This window comes from Melanotaenia boesemani, chromosome 9 (assembly GCF_017639745.1).
Source record: "Melanotaenia boesemani isolate fMelBoe1 chromosome 9, fMelBoe1.pri, whole genome shotgun sequence".
Classification (NCBI taxonomy): Eukaryota; Metazoa; Chordata; class Actinopteri; order Atheriniformes; family Melanotaeniidae; genus Melanotaenia; species Melanotaenia boesemani.
The window spans coordinates 18,798,450-18,814,084 of NC_055690.1; the positions used below are offsets into that span (position 1 = coordinate 18,798,450).

General features: G+C 36.5%; 2 protein-coding genes across 2 annotated transcripts in view; both read right to left on the minus strand.

The window, feature by feature from the left end:
• Nucleotides 1–654: 654 nt before the first annotated feature.
• Nucleotides 655–2,652, minus strand: LOC121646064 (ADP-ribosylation factor-like protein 14). The gene is made up of 2 exons (XM_041994949.1): nucleotides 2,197–2,652; nucleotides 655–1,803 (listed from the first exon to the last, which is right to left on the minus strand). Exons 1-2 carry the CDS (start codon nucleotides 2,509–2,511, stop codon nucleotides 1,495–1,497), a joined length of 624 nt encoding a protein of 207 aa, XP_041850883.1. The 5' UTR covers nucleotides 2,512–2,652; the 3' UTR covers nucleotides 655–1,494.
• Nucleotides 2,653–5,294: 2,642 nt separating this feature from the next.
• Nucleotides 5,295–15,635, minus strand: part of ppm1lb (protein phosphatase, Mg2+/Mn2+ dependent, 1Lb) — a 40,480-nt gene continuing 30,139 nt past the window's right edge. Inside the window, exons 2-4 of the mRNA XM_041995370.1 lie at nucleotides 15,306–15,516; nucleotides 8,685–8,846; nucleotides 5,295–6,991 (exon numbers count right to left, since the gene is read on the minus strand). Of these exons, the coding sequence (XP_041851304.1) occupies nucleotides 6,651–6,991; nucleotides 8,685–8,846; nucleotides 15,306–15,516 (714 nt within the window). The 3' untranslated portion in view covers nucleotides 5,295–6,650. The remainder of the gene's footprint in view (nucleotides 6,992–8,684; nucleotides 8,847–15,305; nucleotides 15,517–15,635) is intronic.

The following is a 15,635-nucleotide window of genomic DNA, read 5'->3' on the forward strand; positions in this document are numbered from 1 at the left end:
TATATATATATATATATATATATATATATATATATATATATATATATATATATATATATATATACATATATATATATTAGGCAAGCTGTGGTATTTAAACCGTGCCCATTTGGTACTAAGGTATCTGAAGTGAGCTAAGAAAATATCACTTGCACCATTATTACAGCACCACTAGCCTGAACCCTTCATACAAGGATTTCATGCTTTCATGTTGTTAACACTGAAATCAAGACAGTGAATATGTAGATTAGCAAGGCTGTATTACCACCTTCTCAATACAGACAATTATACCAAACATGTTTTGTGCCAATTGATTTTCAGAGGTAAAGACTACAAAGTTACTAGAGCCTAAATTAATTTGTTCAATGGTTCTGTCTGCAGCAAAAGACACAAGACATGGAAATATTTAACTTCATGAAATGGTACTAGATACCCGCTCCAACTACTTTCCACCCTAATTTCAGCTCTATAAGTTGAAATGTCAAATAAGAATATATAATTTCTTGAAAGAAATACTGCACATTCTTGAAATTAGTACACACACACCTTTCTAAAAGTTAATTGATTTTAAACTATATTTTATTTTGCTTCACATTTTGACAAATTGCTACAGAAAGAGCTTCTTATATCGTTGTCTTGATTTTGAGACAGGATTTTTTTTTATTGCAGCTGTTATACAGGTAAAGAGTAAATACCCCTTTTGGTGTTTATTTATTCCACCTTATTCAACTCCACATCGTTTTATTTCAGTGCAACAGACAAAACAATACAAGATCAGCAACATCAGCAGATGCACATATGCAAAGTTTGACAGCAGTTGACAAATTGGGAAATTTACCCAGGTACATTAAAACCATACAGTGGAGGAATTAATTCATGTGACTCATTCAAATAAACTAATGATCCATGCTTGGAAATATTTTCCTCAGAAACCATTTTCTTTTCAAAGACAATCCCTTTCTATACATTCCAAATAGCCAGGAGAAATCAATAATCCATACAGAATCAATCTACAGGCTTTAGGAGGTTGAAAATATTTAGGTTTATGGAGATAGTCTTTCCAATTTAACATATCAGTACATTCTGTCAGTCCTGTTTCAAATGAATATACAGCTTATACATTGTCTTGCATTATTGCTGGTAATGAAAATTAGAAAACATTCAATTAGCCATGGGAATGTTTAAATAAAAATTATTTATCAGTTTATATGTACAGTCTGAAAAATATTTGAATGATGTCAAACATGGAGGCTGCTTATGACAGCTTGTGATTGTTTTCTCAAAATCATTGTGGTTTTTTTTATCACCAGCCAAAGACACACTGCTCCCTCCATGATTCCTGAGAAGTTGTACCACACACATCAACTCGTAATTGTTGTGTTTGTATCATCTTTTGACTTCAGATATGCTTTAGTTAGAATCTGCTGATGAACTGCACACAAAGGCATGGATAACTCATAAATATGGCAAAGATAAAATAAAAAAAATGATCCTTCAGCTCCCACAGAGCAATATTTTTTTTGCTGTGGTGAAGCTGAAGCCTTTTGACTTCATTTTAACTTTAAGGTCCTCTTTAGTCTGTCTCAATGGAGTCTTCATCAGGTAAAGCATTCTCCTGAAACCTTCTTCTAGTCCCATCCCTGTGGTGGCTGAACATGGCTGGATGAACCAAGCCCTGCCATCACATACTCTTTGCAAGTCTAGTTTCAGGCAGAGTGTCTGTGGGCTTAAAGCATGTGGAAGGTCCTGTTTGTTGGCCAGAATCACAAGAGGAATGACTGTGAGACTCTTGTTTCTCAGGACCTAGAATGTGGAGCAAACAACATGAGGAACATTTTATTATGACAGATGAACTTGGCCATCACATTAGGTATTTATAATACTTATATCATTACATTTTACAGTTTATTAGTGGTATAAAACAATTTATGTATAGAATATTATATATTATAGGGTTTTTCTTTAGGAAAAGAAAAGAAATTAGCCATTTTTGTGTCTATTTCAACAGTTAAAGCACTGATACACGCCATGTAGTTTTTATTTACATGTCTTTTTAAGAAACAAAACGGCTCTGCTTTGACTAACTAGCATATGGCAATGTTTTTACACGAACACACACACACACACACACACACACACAACATTAATTTGTTGTTGAAATGACAGGCTACATGTTAAAATCACTGCATGAATTACCCGATGCAGTTCGTTGCGGGCCTCGTCCAGTCGCCTCTCATCCCAGCTGTCTACCACAAACACCAGTCCAGCCGTGTCAGGATAAAGATACTTCCAGTTGGGCCTCATCTTCTTCTGACCTCCAACATCCCACACCGTCAGTCCTGGGCTTCTTCTGTCTGTTTCCAGCGTCTCCACGTTAAATCCCACAGTCGGCACGGTCTTCACGCTCTCGTTGTACTTGAGTTTGTAGAGCAGGGTGGACTTTCCTGAGCCATCCAGGCCCAGCATCAGGACCTGCGCTTGTTTCTGAGGCTTGGCTCCATGGATACCCATGTATGCAGTGCGAGAGTCTGTATCTAGAAAAGTATGAGTTTCTTGTGTCTCCCTATGAACTAAGCTGTCCGTACAGTGGCTATCTTTGTGGGGACTTTAGGTGTCTGGTCTCTTAAAGAGGAACAAGTCTGTCCTCCCTCCTCCTCATGTTGTCAATGAATTCCTGCTGTCCCTGCGTTGCTTGCGGTAATGTTATTTATATCCAGTGACTCTGCAAATAAAATGGTGGTTCAGAGACAGAGAGCCAAACTAATTCAGTCTTTTTCTATCAAAACAAATGGATATGGAACCAGAATAGGAGGAAAATGAGCAGTGTCCGTTCATTTTCCTCCTGTCAAATGTTTTACATCGTTGCCCAACTGGTAGAGCTGCATTCACAATCACTGTTTACAGTGTTTACAACTTTATTAACATTATCTGGTATTTTAACAATGTCACGAGACGCTTGTATATCCCGCTACAGTTTGTAGAAATCCCGTTTGCATCACATGAATACCGGTTAAAGTTGTCGCTGCAGCAACCATAAAAGTCAGTGGAGTCTCATCACACCTGTCCCTGATCATCTTCCACACCAGCAGCCAGGAAGTCCAAGTTTGGAACAAGGGAAAGATTGTATTAGTTGTTGGCTGGATTTCTAATAGCAGACACCATAGCTATTTTGGTCGCACCTGCTGATGGATTAATGTCATTTTATCTTTAGACTGGTCTGTTAGCTGAAAGCGCAGCTTCCAGAAACGTATAAAAAAATATTGTTGACTTTTTTCCAAAAATTTCAAATAGATATTTTTAATTAGGCTACATCATTGCATTTACTACAAGGAGATTTGTTGCCAGTAATTAATAGCCTATACGACCTTTAGAAATCTGTACAAGATGTCTTTTAATATGATCTATTTGTTGTGTTAAAAGCATCATAAACATATTGTTGGATTAACGTTTTTAGAAGTAGCTACTTTTATTTTAAAAAAACTGCCGATTTTTAACACGAATATTAATAAGACCATCTTGACATTTCTAGCATTAATTAATAATTAGTTGATCTATTATCTTATTGTCTATTGTTTTAGTGTTTACTGTAATACTATTTTTAATAGTTTATTAAGACTGACACTTTATGATGATTGTTTATCAGTTATACTATGGGTTTATTAAAACTTGACTATGGCATTTTGCAGATCAATGCCTTGTTAACAAGCAGTTTTTATTTTACAGCAGTTAAATCTGCTTTATTTAATTAAATATTTTATTTAACTGCTTATATAAGTGGATATGCACTGAAAGTTTTCAAGGCTGACAACATGTTAATAAATGTATGTAAATTCCATGTTTTAGTAGAGAAGTACATTTAAAAGACAGCTCTGATGAAAATTTGCAGGATCTCAAGCATTTAACCCTTTGAGCCCCATGCCAATTTTTTATTTTATTTTATTTTTTTAAAGGACTGATCAAAAATAGCACACCCGTAATTTGACATCTGTTAAGACATGTAAATATCAGTAAATGTGTTACTGGCGAGGAATAAATGAAGAAAAAAAGGGTGCTGTGTGCTCTGGACCAAAGATGCAGAGAACCATTTATAAACCAGGTACTATGATGGTATTGGGGGTTGTAATAGTGACCTTAGTAAAGCTCATTTACACATCTGTGATGGCAGCATCAGTTCAGAAAAGTTCTTTGAGATTTGAGAGAAACATGCTTGCTTCAAACCACATCTTGTCCAGGTACATCCAGGCATTTTCAACAACACTATGCTAAAGTCCATTCTGCACACATTACAAAGGCATGGCAAGAAGAGGAGGAAACAGTGTATAGAGAACTGTGAGACCAAAACTGTTGCAACCATTTATCTGATTTGGGGGTGTATATTCCATCTTATAAATGTAAATGGGAATCATTTTATCATGGTAATAAACAAAAGAAAAACTTTAGATACATTGTTTGTTGTTGTAGCTATTTCTTAGCATTAGCATATGGGAGTCAGCATTTGATTATGTGTGTTGTAATTTAAACACAAGTTTAACATAATTCCAGTAGCAAAATTGATTTGCATTAACATACAGTGTAAGTTTTAAGATCACAAAGTAGGAAGTACAAACATCTAAAGGGTATACTTGTGTATTTTTAAACATATTCTTTTGCTCTGTAAATAAGAAAAAAAGTCAGTGCAACACAACTCAAAGGAATTCATCTTCAGGAAACCTCTGTGCTTGTTTTTATGGTGTGTTTTTGTACATTAATTTACCTCAAAAGTAGACAGAAAAAGTAGCATCATTTATTCCAGCGGGCAATTTTACCACCAGATTGTGCACAATGTAAAAAGTTTTTATTTCTTTATCTGTAATATTTTCATTTTATGACCGTTGTTTCTATATCTGTAACTCATTTGTTTGCTGTATAAAAACAAAACCAGCACATAATTTGATTTAATTACTTTTTTAATGTTACTCTTGTGATTTACATTTTAAAATTAGCCTTTTTTAATTTTATTGAACAAAAACAATTACAAATGCCACAAAGGTTCTGTAATTTACATTACAAAGAAAAAATGTGACCTGGGGAAAAAAAAACACACACACACAGTTTTATCTGGTATACAGCTCTAAAGTTAATTTAGGAACGAATGCATGTCAAACTGTGTGTGAGTGTGTGTGCTAACATGGGACTGTATGTACATTCATCGTACAGACTCGTGGAGACAAGTCCGACCCTGATGTTGTGCACTGTGTACTGTGATTGCATTACATCGGTGAATTTGGCAGCAGAAAAAACACAAGGCAACAATAACTCATTCAAAGGTTTATTATATTTTGACTTCCAGTCTAGAAAAAAGCAAATGTGGCATGTATTAGGACGAGGGACTTTTCTCCCAGTAAATGTCATCATATCTAGTTAACTTTCAGTTTAAGCAGATTAATCTCTCATCTGTTGACAGTATAATGATAACGTAAGAAAAGCCAGAGAGAAAAATAGCATGTCAAGGTCATGTTTTTAAAAAAAAAAAGTATTTTAAATCCAACATGGGGATATAAATGACAAAATAAATATATATTACTGCCATTTATCATGATCACAAATATTTTATTTGATCATTGTTTTAAGAAATTAAATCTTTGATTTGCAATCAGTCATAGTCAGATGTCATTACATTATCACTATTAGGTTAAACGTTATAGTCACTTTATTACACGCTGATAAACTACAGTTACATTTTACATTAATATTAGTCACACAGATCTTGATAAGATGGGTTCGTACAGAGTGGCAGATCAATCTGTCAGCTTTAAAAAGTCTTTAAAGTTACAAATAAAAGAGACATGAGTCTTTATTGGAGAAAAAAACTATCAATCATTTTAAATAAACACAACAGCTAAACTCATAAAATTAAAAAAAAAATGGGGGAGCAAATGCAACAGAAAATGCATCATTCATTCTTACATCCTGTTTTTTCTGTGCAGCAAGAATGGAATAAAAATGCAGTCAATTCTATTGCTGTACAATAAGAGCAGTTACAAGAGAAGCTCAGGCTTTGTTAACATTTGTGTTGGCAATGTTGACAATTTATACACATACAAGAAAAAAATAAGTTTGCACAATGTTAAACCACTGACTTTTCAGTGCATGACGTTGTGGATACATTTAGACAATATGGACACAGAGTGAGAAAACTAAAGATTTAAGCTTGATGCTCTCACAGACAATGAAAGAACTGAACTATCCAGCCATCACATAAGTGTCATCACTGGTAACACAATGACTTTCTTGTAAATGTGAGACTTGTGTGCAAGTTCATCATGAAGTCAGCCGCCGTTGCGCCTCTCATTCACATGTGCACACACACAGGCATGTGCAGACTCACGGGCACATCCACAGCTGCACAAAGCTAAACCTGTTTATTTGCATAACAGCGACCCACCTCTCATCACGGTGTCTCAAAGGTTTGGCCAAACTTAAGTGAAAGATATTTTCATTGTGTCACTTGTTCTGCAGTAAAAGTAAAGAAGAGGGAGGAGGTTTGATGAAGGGAAACTGCGGTGAATATCTTTGATAGAAATAGTTCTCACTGAAATAAAATCTTTCACTTTAAGCCTATTTTTATTTGAATACAAACATAATATAGATGCAATCTGAGGGGTAGATGCCTACTTTTCATTTGTTTTGCCTTTAAACTTGACCACCATTACTGTGATGTTGTCAGGGCAACCACGGTAGAAGGACTGCAGGACGATGCTCTTGGCGCCAAAGTGCGGCTCGTCCAGTCGTTCCCTGACGAAGCGAACTGCCTCCTCATTGCTGAAGGTGTCCCAAAGGCCATCTGATGCCAGGATCATGAACTCGGGCTGCAGCTTGTTCAGGTCAAAGGACATGATGTCAGGATCAGGAACAACCACGTTTAGGTTTTTCAGAGGGTAATCGCCCAGAGAACGGGACATGGCCAAGATGCCCTGGACACGCCATGAGCCATTGAAACTGATGAAGCCACCTGTGGATGAAGGCGGGGGTAGGGAAAGAGTAGGGAAAAAGAAGTGGATGTTAACAGAAGAGAAACAGGTTAAATAAAAATTAGAAGAATTTTAACAATTTTTAAAATGAGTAAATAAAAGAAAAAAAAGGGAACAATGTTGAGAAGAGTAAAGAAACATCAAACTGACCAATAAAATAGACCTGGCATTATTAATTTAATTTTTAAATTAACGCTAAAACAAATTAGATCTCATCAGAGTCCAAATTAAGAAGTAGATTATGACCACTGACATTTCTTTTTTTTCTTTTAAAAACTCACTCTGTGCTCGGTGTTGGGTTTAAACTGTTTTTGTTGGATGCATTTCAGTTCATGTCATATCCTGCAAGTACAGCTGTGTGTCCTCTGTGAATTGCATAAATGTGCAAGCAGGGAATTCTACTAGAAATGAGAAGATAGGATGCAGACTTCCATCTTTGGTCATAGAATCCTCCTCAACAGGGTGATCACTTGGATTTCTTATTCAATTAAAATCATAACAGGGATGTCTTTCTGAAACACTATGAAACACAAAACTCAGCAGTTGGTTGTTGCTGCACATCCTTAAACTCAATTTATTTGTCTTCACAAAATAAATGAGCCATGTTTGTTTAATTTCTTTCTGGGTTTACGCTTTTTTACTGTAAAGGTTTTGTTTATTCAAACTGCACCTTGTCAATTAAAGATCCTCCTGAGACACCAAACACATACTATGAAGTATTTTTGTAAAACAGCTGCAGGCAGAAACAGCCATAATAAATGCTTAAAAATATGTCAATGCATACATTTAAAGCTTATAAAAGGAAAAAAGAAAACAACTGTCTCTCCTAATGATATAATTAATTACAATTATCAAGTAAATATTAAACTAATCTTTACTAAACTATTAATTTAATAATACTTTGGGTCTCAAGGTGCCTAAATATAAAATTTGGGATTTTTTTCTTTTCAAACAGACAATTTCTACTAGGAATTAGTGTTATTTTGCAACTTTAAACTTTTCTACTTTTCTAGCATTCTTTTGTACACAGTTTATGCAAACTCAGAGCAGGCTTTTTATTACTTTTTACTGTTATTTTAAAGCAATACCATCCATTTTATCTAGCACTAAAATGTTTGAAATATCTCAACACAGCCCCATTTCTCTTATTAAAATGCATGTATACAGCTACAGGTTGCATCATCTGTTTACATGTGTATTAGTGTAACAGCTGTGTCTAAATAGCAGAACTTATTACTTAAGCTATGGGTGCCTGACCTGCTGAGGGTCGCATTTGCTCAATACTAAACTCAGCCTTTAGGTGGAGATGTTGGGCTTTCCTAAATGACTAGTTTGTCAGTCTGCTGTGAAACTCTCAGCACAGCATGCACATAAGACCTGGAGTGAGAATTGTGACTTCAAATACACCTGAAATAATTTCCACTGTCTGGCTGGAATTGATAACACACTGCTTCAGAGGCAGATTGTCTTATCAGACAGTAGGTTTTGATGTCAGGCTGAGACATGACATGGAAAAAACAAACAAAAAACCCCCACTATAATGGTTCTGAGCTTTGATCACGAGACGACTTATTTTACACTTTCATGACAACAATCTGGCCTCTGATGTTCCCTCAAGTTTTTAACTAAAGTTTTGTTGTTTTGCTCAGCAGTAAAATTGCAGTTTTCACTCACCAGCCTTCTTGATCCTCTTGCGTTCCTTGAGCTGGTAAGGTTTGTGGTCATGCGATAGGGGAATGGCATTGCCGTCTTTATCGCACAAAACTCCGCGAGAGTCTCCAACATTGGCTACTGTCAACTCCTTATCAGACAGCAGAGCTACCAGACATGTAGTGCCTGAAGCAGAGGGAGGAGAAGAAGGGCCCAAAACGTGGAGAATGAAAAATGGGAGAAGGGGGAAGGAAATACAAGAGAATCACATAAAATTCATGGCAGCCCACAGCTGACACATTTCTCTCCAAACATCAGATGTCGTTAGTGAAAATGTCAGGAGATCACCAGAGTCCTTAGGATTTGTCCTCAGGGAACCACAAACGTCTGCAAAATTTCAAGGCTGTCAGTCAAATAGTTGCTGAGATATTTCCGTCTGTGCCAAAGTGGCGGAGCGACTGACATGCTGACATGAGATTCATGCTCGCTCGAATTGCTATAAATCAATTTGTGTTAAATATAACATGATGGCTAGAAAAACTAATATCATCTAGAACTTAATGTCATATCTAAAGCACTTTAACTACACAATGCTCAATTCAAAACATAAATGATCAAAGATAAAAAAGAAAAATATTTTACAATACATATTGCAAGGAAAATACAGCTCATTAATCTCCTCTCCAGCTTGAAGTGAAAAATAAAACTGGAAACAAAGCAGCACATGAAAGCATGTGCTAACAAGGCAAAAAGTCTTTGAAGTAATTTCTTCTTACACCACTCTCCCACATGCCTTTATTTCTTCTTCCTCTCTTTGTTTAGCTTCCTAGCCAGGCAGAACTGAATCTGAGGCCTATTGTATGAGATCCAAAGTCCTGTAGAGAAAGAACAGATCTGCCTGGATGGCCATCTGCTCACACAGAGTAAAGACAAACTGGAGAGTGGGAGAAGGGAGCAAAGAAGAGAGGGATTAAAAAAAAAAAAGAAAAAAAGAAAACAGGGAGTCCTACCTCCTGTGGCTGGACCACCCGTACAGAGAGACGGAAGGGGATGATGTACAGGGAGAAAGAAGAGAAAAGTAGGACACACAGCAGAGTCACACCCAGCATCTGAGTTTTAAAATATGCACCAGAAAGCAGGGAAAAGACAACAAAGCTGGTTTATGTGCCATTTAAAAGAATGTGAATGACCTACTAACATTTCAGAGTTAGCTTTAAAGGTTTCCATCTTGGTGTGATGTTGACTGGTTATAGCAGGTTGTCTCAGGAATTTTACGTTTAGCTAAACGAATTAAATCCATCTCCCTAGATGGGTCCTTCTAGGTCAGTTCCTCTGACCTGGACCAGATACAGTTGGCTTATAAGCAACAAGATGAGGGAACAGGCTACAGAGGATCCAGATGAAAGAAAGTTGGAGTAAAGGAAGGGTGGGGAGCTGAAAGAAGGGCAGATATATACCGAAAGTAGTAGAACCATGATTTTCATTATTTATTAAAGCTAAAAATAAGAAAAAAAATAAAGAAAAAAATAAGCAATGACAAGGGAAACAGTTGAAAGGAAGACTACACTGACTGAAGGGAATGCTGATATCGCAATTGTAAATGATCAATTCAGTCCTAAAAAGAAAAAAAAATCTTTCTTTTGGTTTCACCATTGTATGCATCCCCTAATCCTGCTGCTCGTGCGTATGGCTGCTGCAGCACTCTGCCATGCTGTCCAGCTAATTATCCTTATCTAGTTCGCATGGTGATGGAGATAATGACTGAGGTACTTTCCAAGCACATCCTTCCCCAATTAGCCTGACCATGCCAAGCATACATTCAGAATTCCCCATTAAAATGGCACCATAGCCCACATGCACTCCTTTGCTCATTCTAATTATCAGCTTCGCTTGGCCAGACAAACCTTCAACGCTCCAGTAAGATAAAGAACTCAGCCCCCGTTCGTCCTCTACTTCAATTTATATCATTCTGCAAAATCAGAGTTTACAAACTGACAGGACACCTCTGAGCTCTCAATACATGTCAGCTTAAATGGAAGATAAAGTATGAGGTCATGACTAACAACACCTGACCTCACAGTGAAAGCTTTTCGAAAAAAGACAAAACAAACTAGCCAATTAGTCCACATGAAGTCATTTTATTTCCTAATGAGAGCTATCATCCTTTTGCTACCCGGCCCTGGACTCACACTCCTGACATGTATACTCTTAGTAAGTGCATCATTTTGGGTGTCTATATAAAGCCTGTGCAACACTGAGCTGGCATATTACTGGTCTGGAACCTCGAAGCTTTGGACAGGCTATGCTTTTTGTTATCTACAGGCTTTAATATTTTCATTTCTTTCAAATAATTAATGACTGTAGCTTTGACATAGTTGGTTTAATTTTCTAGTATGTAGATTTAAGACTTTTTGCCTAATGATTTACATGACTAAAAAATAAGTGGGTGGATTTTTTTCTATAATAATTAACTGATTTGAAAGTGTTGTGTATTTAAGTATATTGATGAAAATCTTGCGGATCAGAAAGTGGATTAACAACAATGCACCACCAATTTCTATTGCAGAACAAGAGCATTTGTCTTGATTAAGATTTGTCTTAACTGGTGCTTACATCACCCACAATGCAATGCATCCATCTGCAATTTTTGTATATCCATTATGACAGTATTAACTAATTTCTATTTATTTAAAGATGAGGCGACCACAGATGTCTGATATACTCAGTTCTTTCTAATGACACAATACAATGTTTGTCTTAAAACAAATTCAGCTGTAGGAAAATCGAGGGTGTAATACAGCAAGTTTAAAAACATGCAGAAAAAGATTGGTCTCTGGTGAAGTTACCCTTTAATCCTGTTAATCCCCCTATTTTTGTTCACTTCACACAGACAACTGGATGTAGAGGAACAAAGAGTGCTTTTTAAGCAGCGTTTTTAAATTTTTAATCCAAATTCAACACTAAAATAAGTAAGAAGTTAAATCATGATAGAGCTCCAATCACAACAGAAGCCAAGCAGAAAGTCTGAACTGCTGTAAAAAAGTCTCGTGAAGCATCACAGATTTAAGTGAGCTGCCAAAAACCACTACAATGATGAGCTGTGTTGTAACACAAAGGATAAATATCATTGATCTGCTGTGGGAAATTAGTTAAACCATGTTTAGTGTTCCTAATATTACTTATATATTTTGTGGATATCATCCAACTCAACTCCAACAAGATTTACACTTGCGTTGTTTGCCGTAGCTTTCCCATTTGTCCAAGCTTTGCAAAAAGTGTATGCACCAATAGGTCATTCCATCATACTACTTATGTCTCCTCCTGTTCTTCTGTGATCTGGAAATCAAACCTCCTCCACCATCTTGGAGGACCCCCTAATCCCTTAATGACATAATTAGGAGGGAGAAGGCATGGCAAAGACCAAGAGATATGAGTGAGGGAGGTAAGACATACTTAAGACAAAGCAGAACACAAAATACAATATGTTCTGATTAGCTCTATTAGGATTTGTATTGATGAAAACAAAAACACTTCCTAACTGACTGCCTTCAGCTCAAAGTATTAAACCTTTTCAATTCATTATATTACACTTGCATAGTTCAGATATGATGTAACACCTCATTGAAACTTAAAGTACTCTTTGAACACTTGCACAAAAATCAACTAGTAATTTAACTTAAATGAATAAAAATTAGTAAGCAAATGAGAAAAATAAGCTTGATACAACTTTATCTACATAACTGGTTCACAGGAAAGTGCTGATGGGAATGTTTGCTGCTGCCTCAGCTGAGAGTTTGAAGAAACTTCAGCAAACATACTTGATTTAAACAAACACTTAGTTTCAGGGTAAAGGAATGAATAGTGTTTTGTGAAGTCATCAGAAAAGTATGAAGTCAAATGAAAGCTGAAATGGTTCATTGTAGATGAATTACAATAAGCTAAAATAAATTGTTAAGAACAAATCAGTCATTTGGATACATTAAATCATGACGTTAAAATTTCCTAAGTGTAATTATATATGCTCTCTGTTGCATTACTGATACAGAAATATTTGTTTTAATGGCCATTTCATTTCAGAAATGTTGCCAGTCTGAAATTGCGTACGTGTTGCTGAGTATCTGCAGTAATAAATGACTCGGCGTATAAAGACACTATATAATGTGGTTATATCCTGCATTGTAAAAAATATTTTTTTCAAAAGATTTCTGCACACATTTCCACAAATGTACCCCTTTATGTCCAAATCTATCCCTAAACATACTCCTAATCATAGGACAAAATCTTTCATGGAAAATCGCATGTGTATGTGTCTGTCCACCTCTGAGTGCTTCTAAATGTGCTGAGATTTGTCATAATGCTACACAAGGGTTAAAAGAAACAAAATACCACGCTGCAGTGAGGAGACTGTTTCCATAATAGACTCTTAAGCTCCTGGGCGCTGCATCAAAGTCCCATCTCTGCCGTCTTTCTTTGGAGCCCTTACGTTTGCTGATAAACAGAGGGATGAATGAGAAGGGGGATAAACCAGATTTGCTGTTGTCCTGGGGACAGGGAGCTGAACTGAGAGTGTATCTATGTATTCTACCTCACTCTACGTTCCTTGCCAGTTCAATTTAGGTCCCGATTACAAGAGAAAGCTGGGAGCGCTGCACTTTAAATGACGTGGTTGTTGAATTAGATTCTGGGACAAGAATGCACAAGTTTTACCACATCAGCAGATTACCCCCGAGACGCTGGCAAGACAGCTTTTATAAATACAGACATTTCTTTATCTGTGTTGCTTAAATATTTTAGTTTGTTTTGAGAGGAACACTGACCAGAAAGGTGATGCCCTTATGCAGCCAGGGACCCAAAAAAATGGCTAATGTTAAAAAAATTGAGTAACTAAAGGTAATGCAGCAGCAGGACATTGCTTCCTGAGATAATTATCGGCTGTTGCCTCCAGAGCGGGTGCTCCAAGTCTGCACATTTTATTAGTCATTTTCAGTGTATCATATGACCCATCATCCTCAGGAGGATGTGAGACCTCAATGGCTCTTTCATACTACTTACCACATCACATGTCAGCTAAAGCTACACATTGTTGTTCAGACTTCCACTGTAATAGATGGTTATCACATTCTCTTTCCTTTCTTATTTCTTCTAAAGTATTTCTTTGAACTTTGGATTTTCCTTTGTTTGACTATCATTTCTGTTAGTGATGCTATATCAAATGTTGTCATGGACTATTTTTTTTTTATTTGTATTTGAAAAACAGACAGTCTTTAATTTAATGAGGAAAAAAAAGCAAAAATAGAGATAAGCAGGGTTAACTGAAATTAATTTGGTGATTTTATCTGCAGTTCATAAACCGTTCATACAACATTAATTATTCCAACTATTTATCTCAATCTAGATAAAACAATAGTCTCACTATCATGTGTGAATGAGTTGTAGGAAGAATTTTCCATCTACATTCTTATTTAAATGTTACTGAATATAGTTCAACTAATGACTCAAGCACACACACACACACACACACACACACACACACACATATATATATATATATATATATATATATATATATATATATATATATATATATATATATATATTTGGACCGTCAAGTGATTAAAATGTGATTAGCATTTGTTGTCATGAGTTGTGAGGTCACAAGATGTCACAAACACTCAGGTAAGGTGTAAAAGAAGTCTTAATCGAGTTAACATCAGACTGTTGCTACACATGTGAACATACCACGCACACTGCAATTCTCCTGCATTTACTAACTCAAGTCAGGGAGTTAGTTTACTCAGGTGACGGGAGCGAAAGTGACATTCTTGCAGGAATGTTGAATTCTTGAAGCTGGACAATGACTCCACAGTTAAACCTTGAAATTAGCTTACAACCTTTCTACCTAATGTTTAATGAACCAACAATGTTGTGGTAGAAAACAACAACTCAGTCTGCAGATAAAATGTTCTTCGCCTGGTCAAATTTCTTATGCAGAAAACTCGATCTGTTTATGAATGACACCACTGTGTAGCTGCGGTGTACTGCACAATTCCTTTCATTATCATCCTTGGTCATTCACATCCCCCTTTGCCGTCATCCCTTTGTACCTATATATTGTATTTATTGTTTTCCCTCATTGCGGGGTTCTTTTATTTTCTCTCTACTGTACAGGTCTCACTGGCACAGCAGTCCTTTTCCACTCCTCTGTCCGACCCTTCCCCTAACACTTTCCATCCATCACTCGTATTTTCCCTCTCTCCTTTTGTAGATAATTACTACAAGCCTTGTATAGATCAACTTGTATTTAAACAGCTGAATAAGCACGGCCTTGGGCTGCGGACAGTCACTATTCAACAACTGTCAAGTCAAACAGTAGAGGAGAAAATACTGTGCTGCATGCAGCATTATAAGCATCATTTAACACATTTACTTCTTTCTTATGTCTGTGGTAATGAGCACTTTGCGTGGCTTAAATCCATTTGTCTCATTGTCACACATTCGGGTTGACATATTGTATGTGCACATTTAGATCAATGCCAACTTATGAGCCCATGTAGTTTAAAAAAAAGGCAAAGCCACAAATAAATAAAATAAAAATAAATTTTTGCACTTGTGCTTCGGTGTTTATGATGCTAAACAGATACACACCTGCTTCATTGTAAGTGGCAGAGAGCTTGTCCAGCATTTCTCTATCCACTGTCAGTATTTGTTGCTCCAGAATCGAGGGGTAAGAGAGGCTGATTCTCTCCTTCTTTTCATCTTTTTCTTTTTCTCTGTCTCGCTCCTTTTCCCTTTCATAGGTCAGCAGCTGCTGGCGCAGAGCCTCTGGCAAGTGGGCCTTAGCAAAGTCAGCAGCAGCCTGATAATGGAGAGCAGAGGGAGACAACAGAAAAGTTAGACTGCTGCAGATGATGCTTAGTCATTAACACTTTAAGGGGCATAACACAATGACTTTAATATACATTTCACATGTTGCTT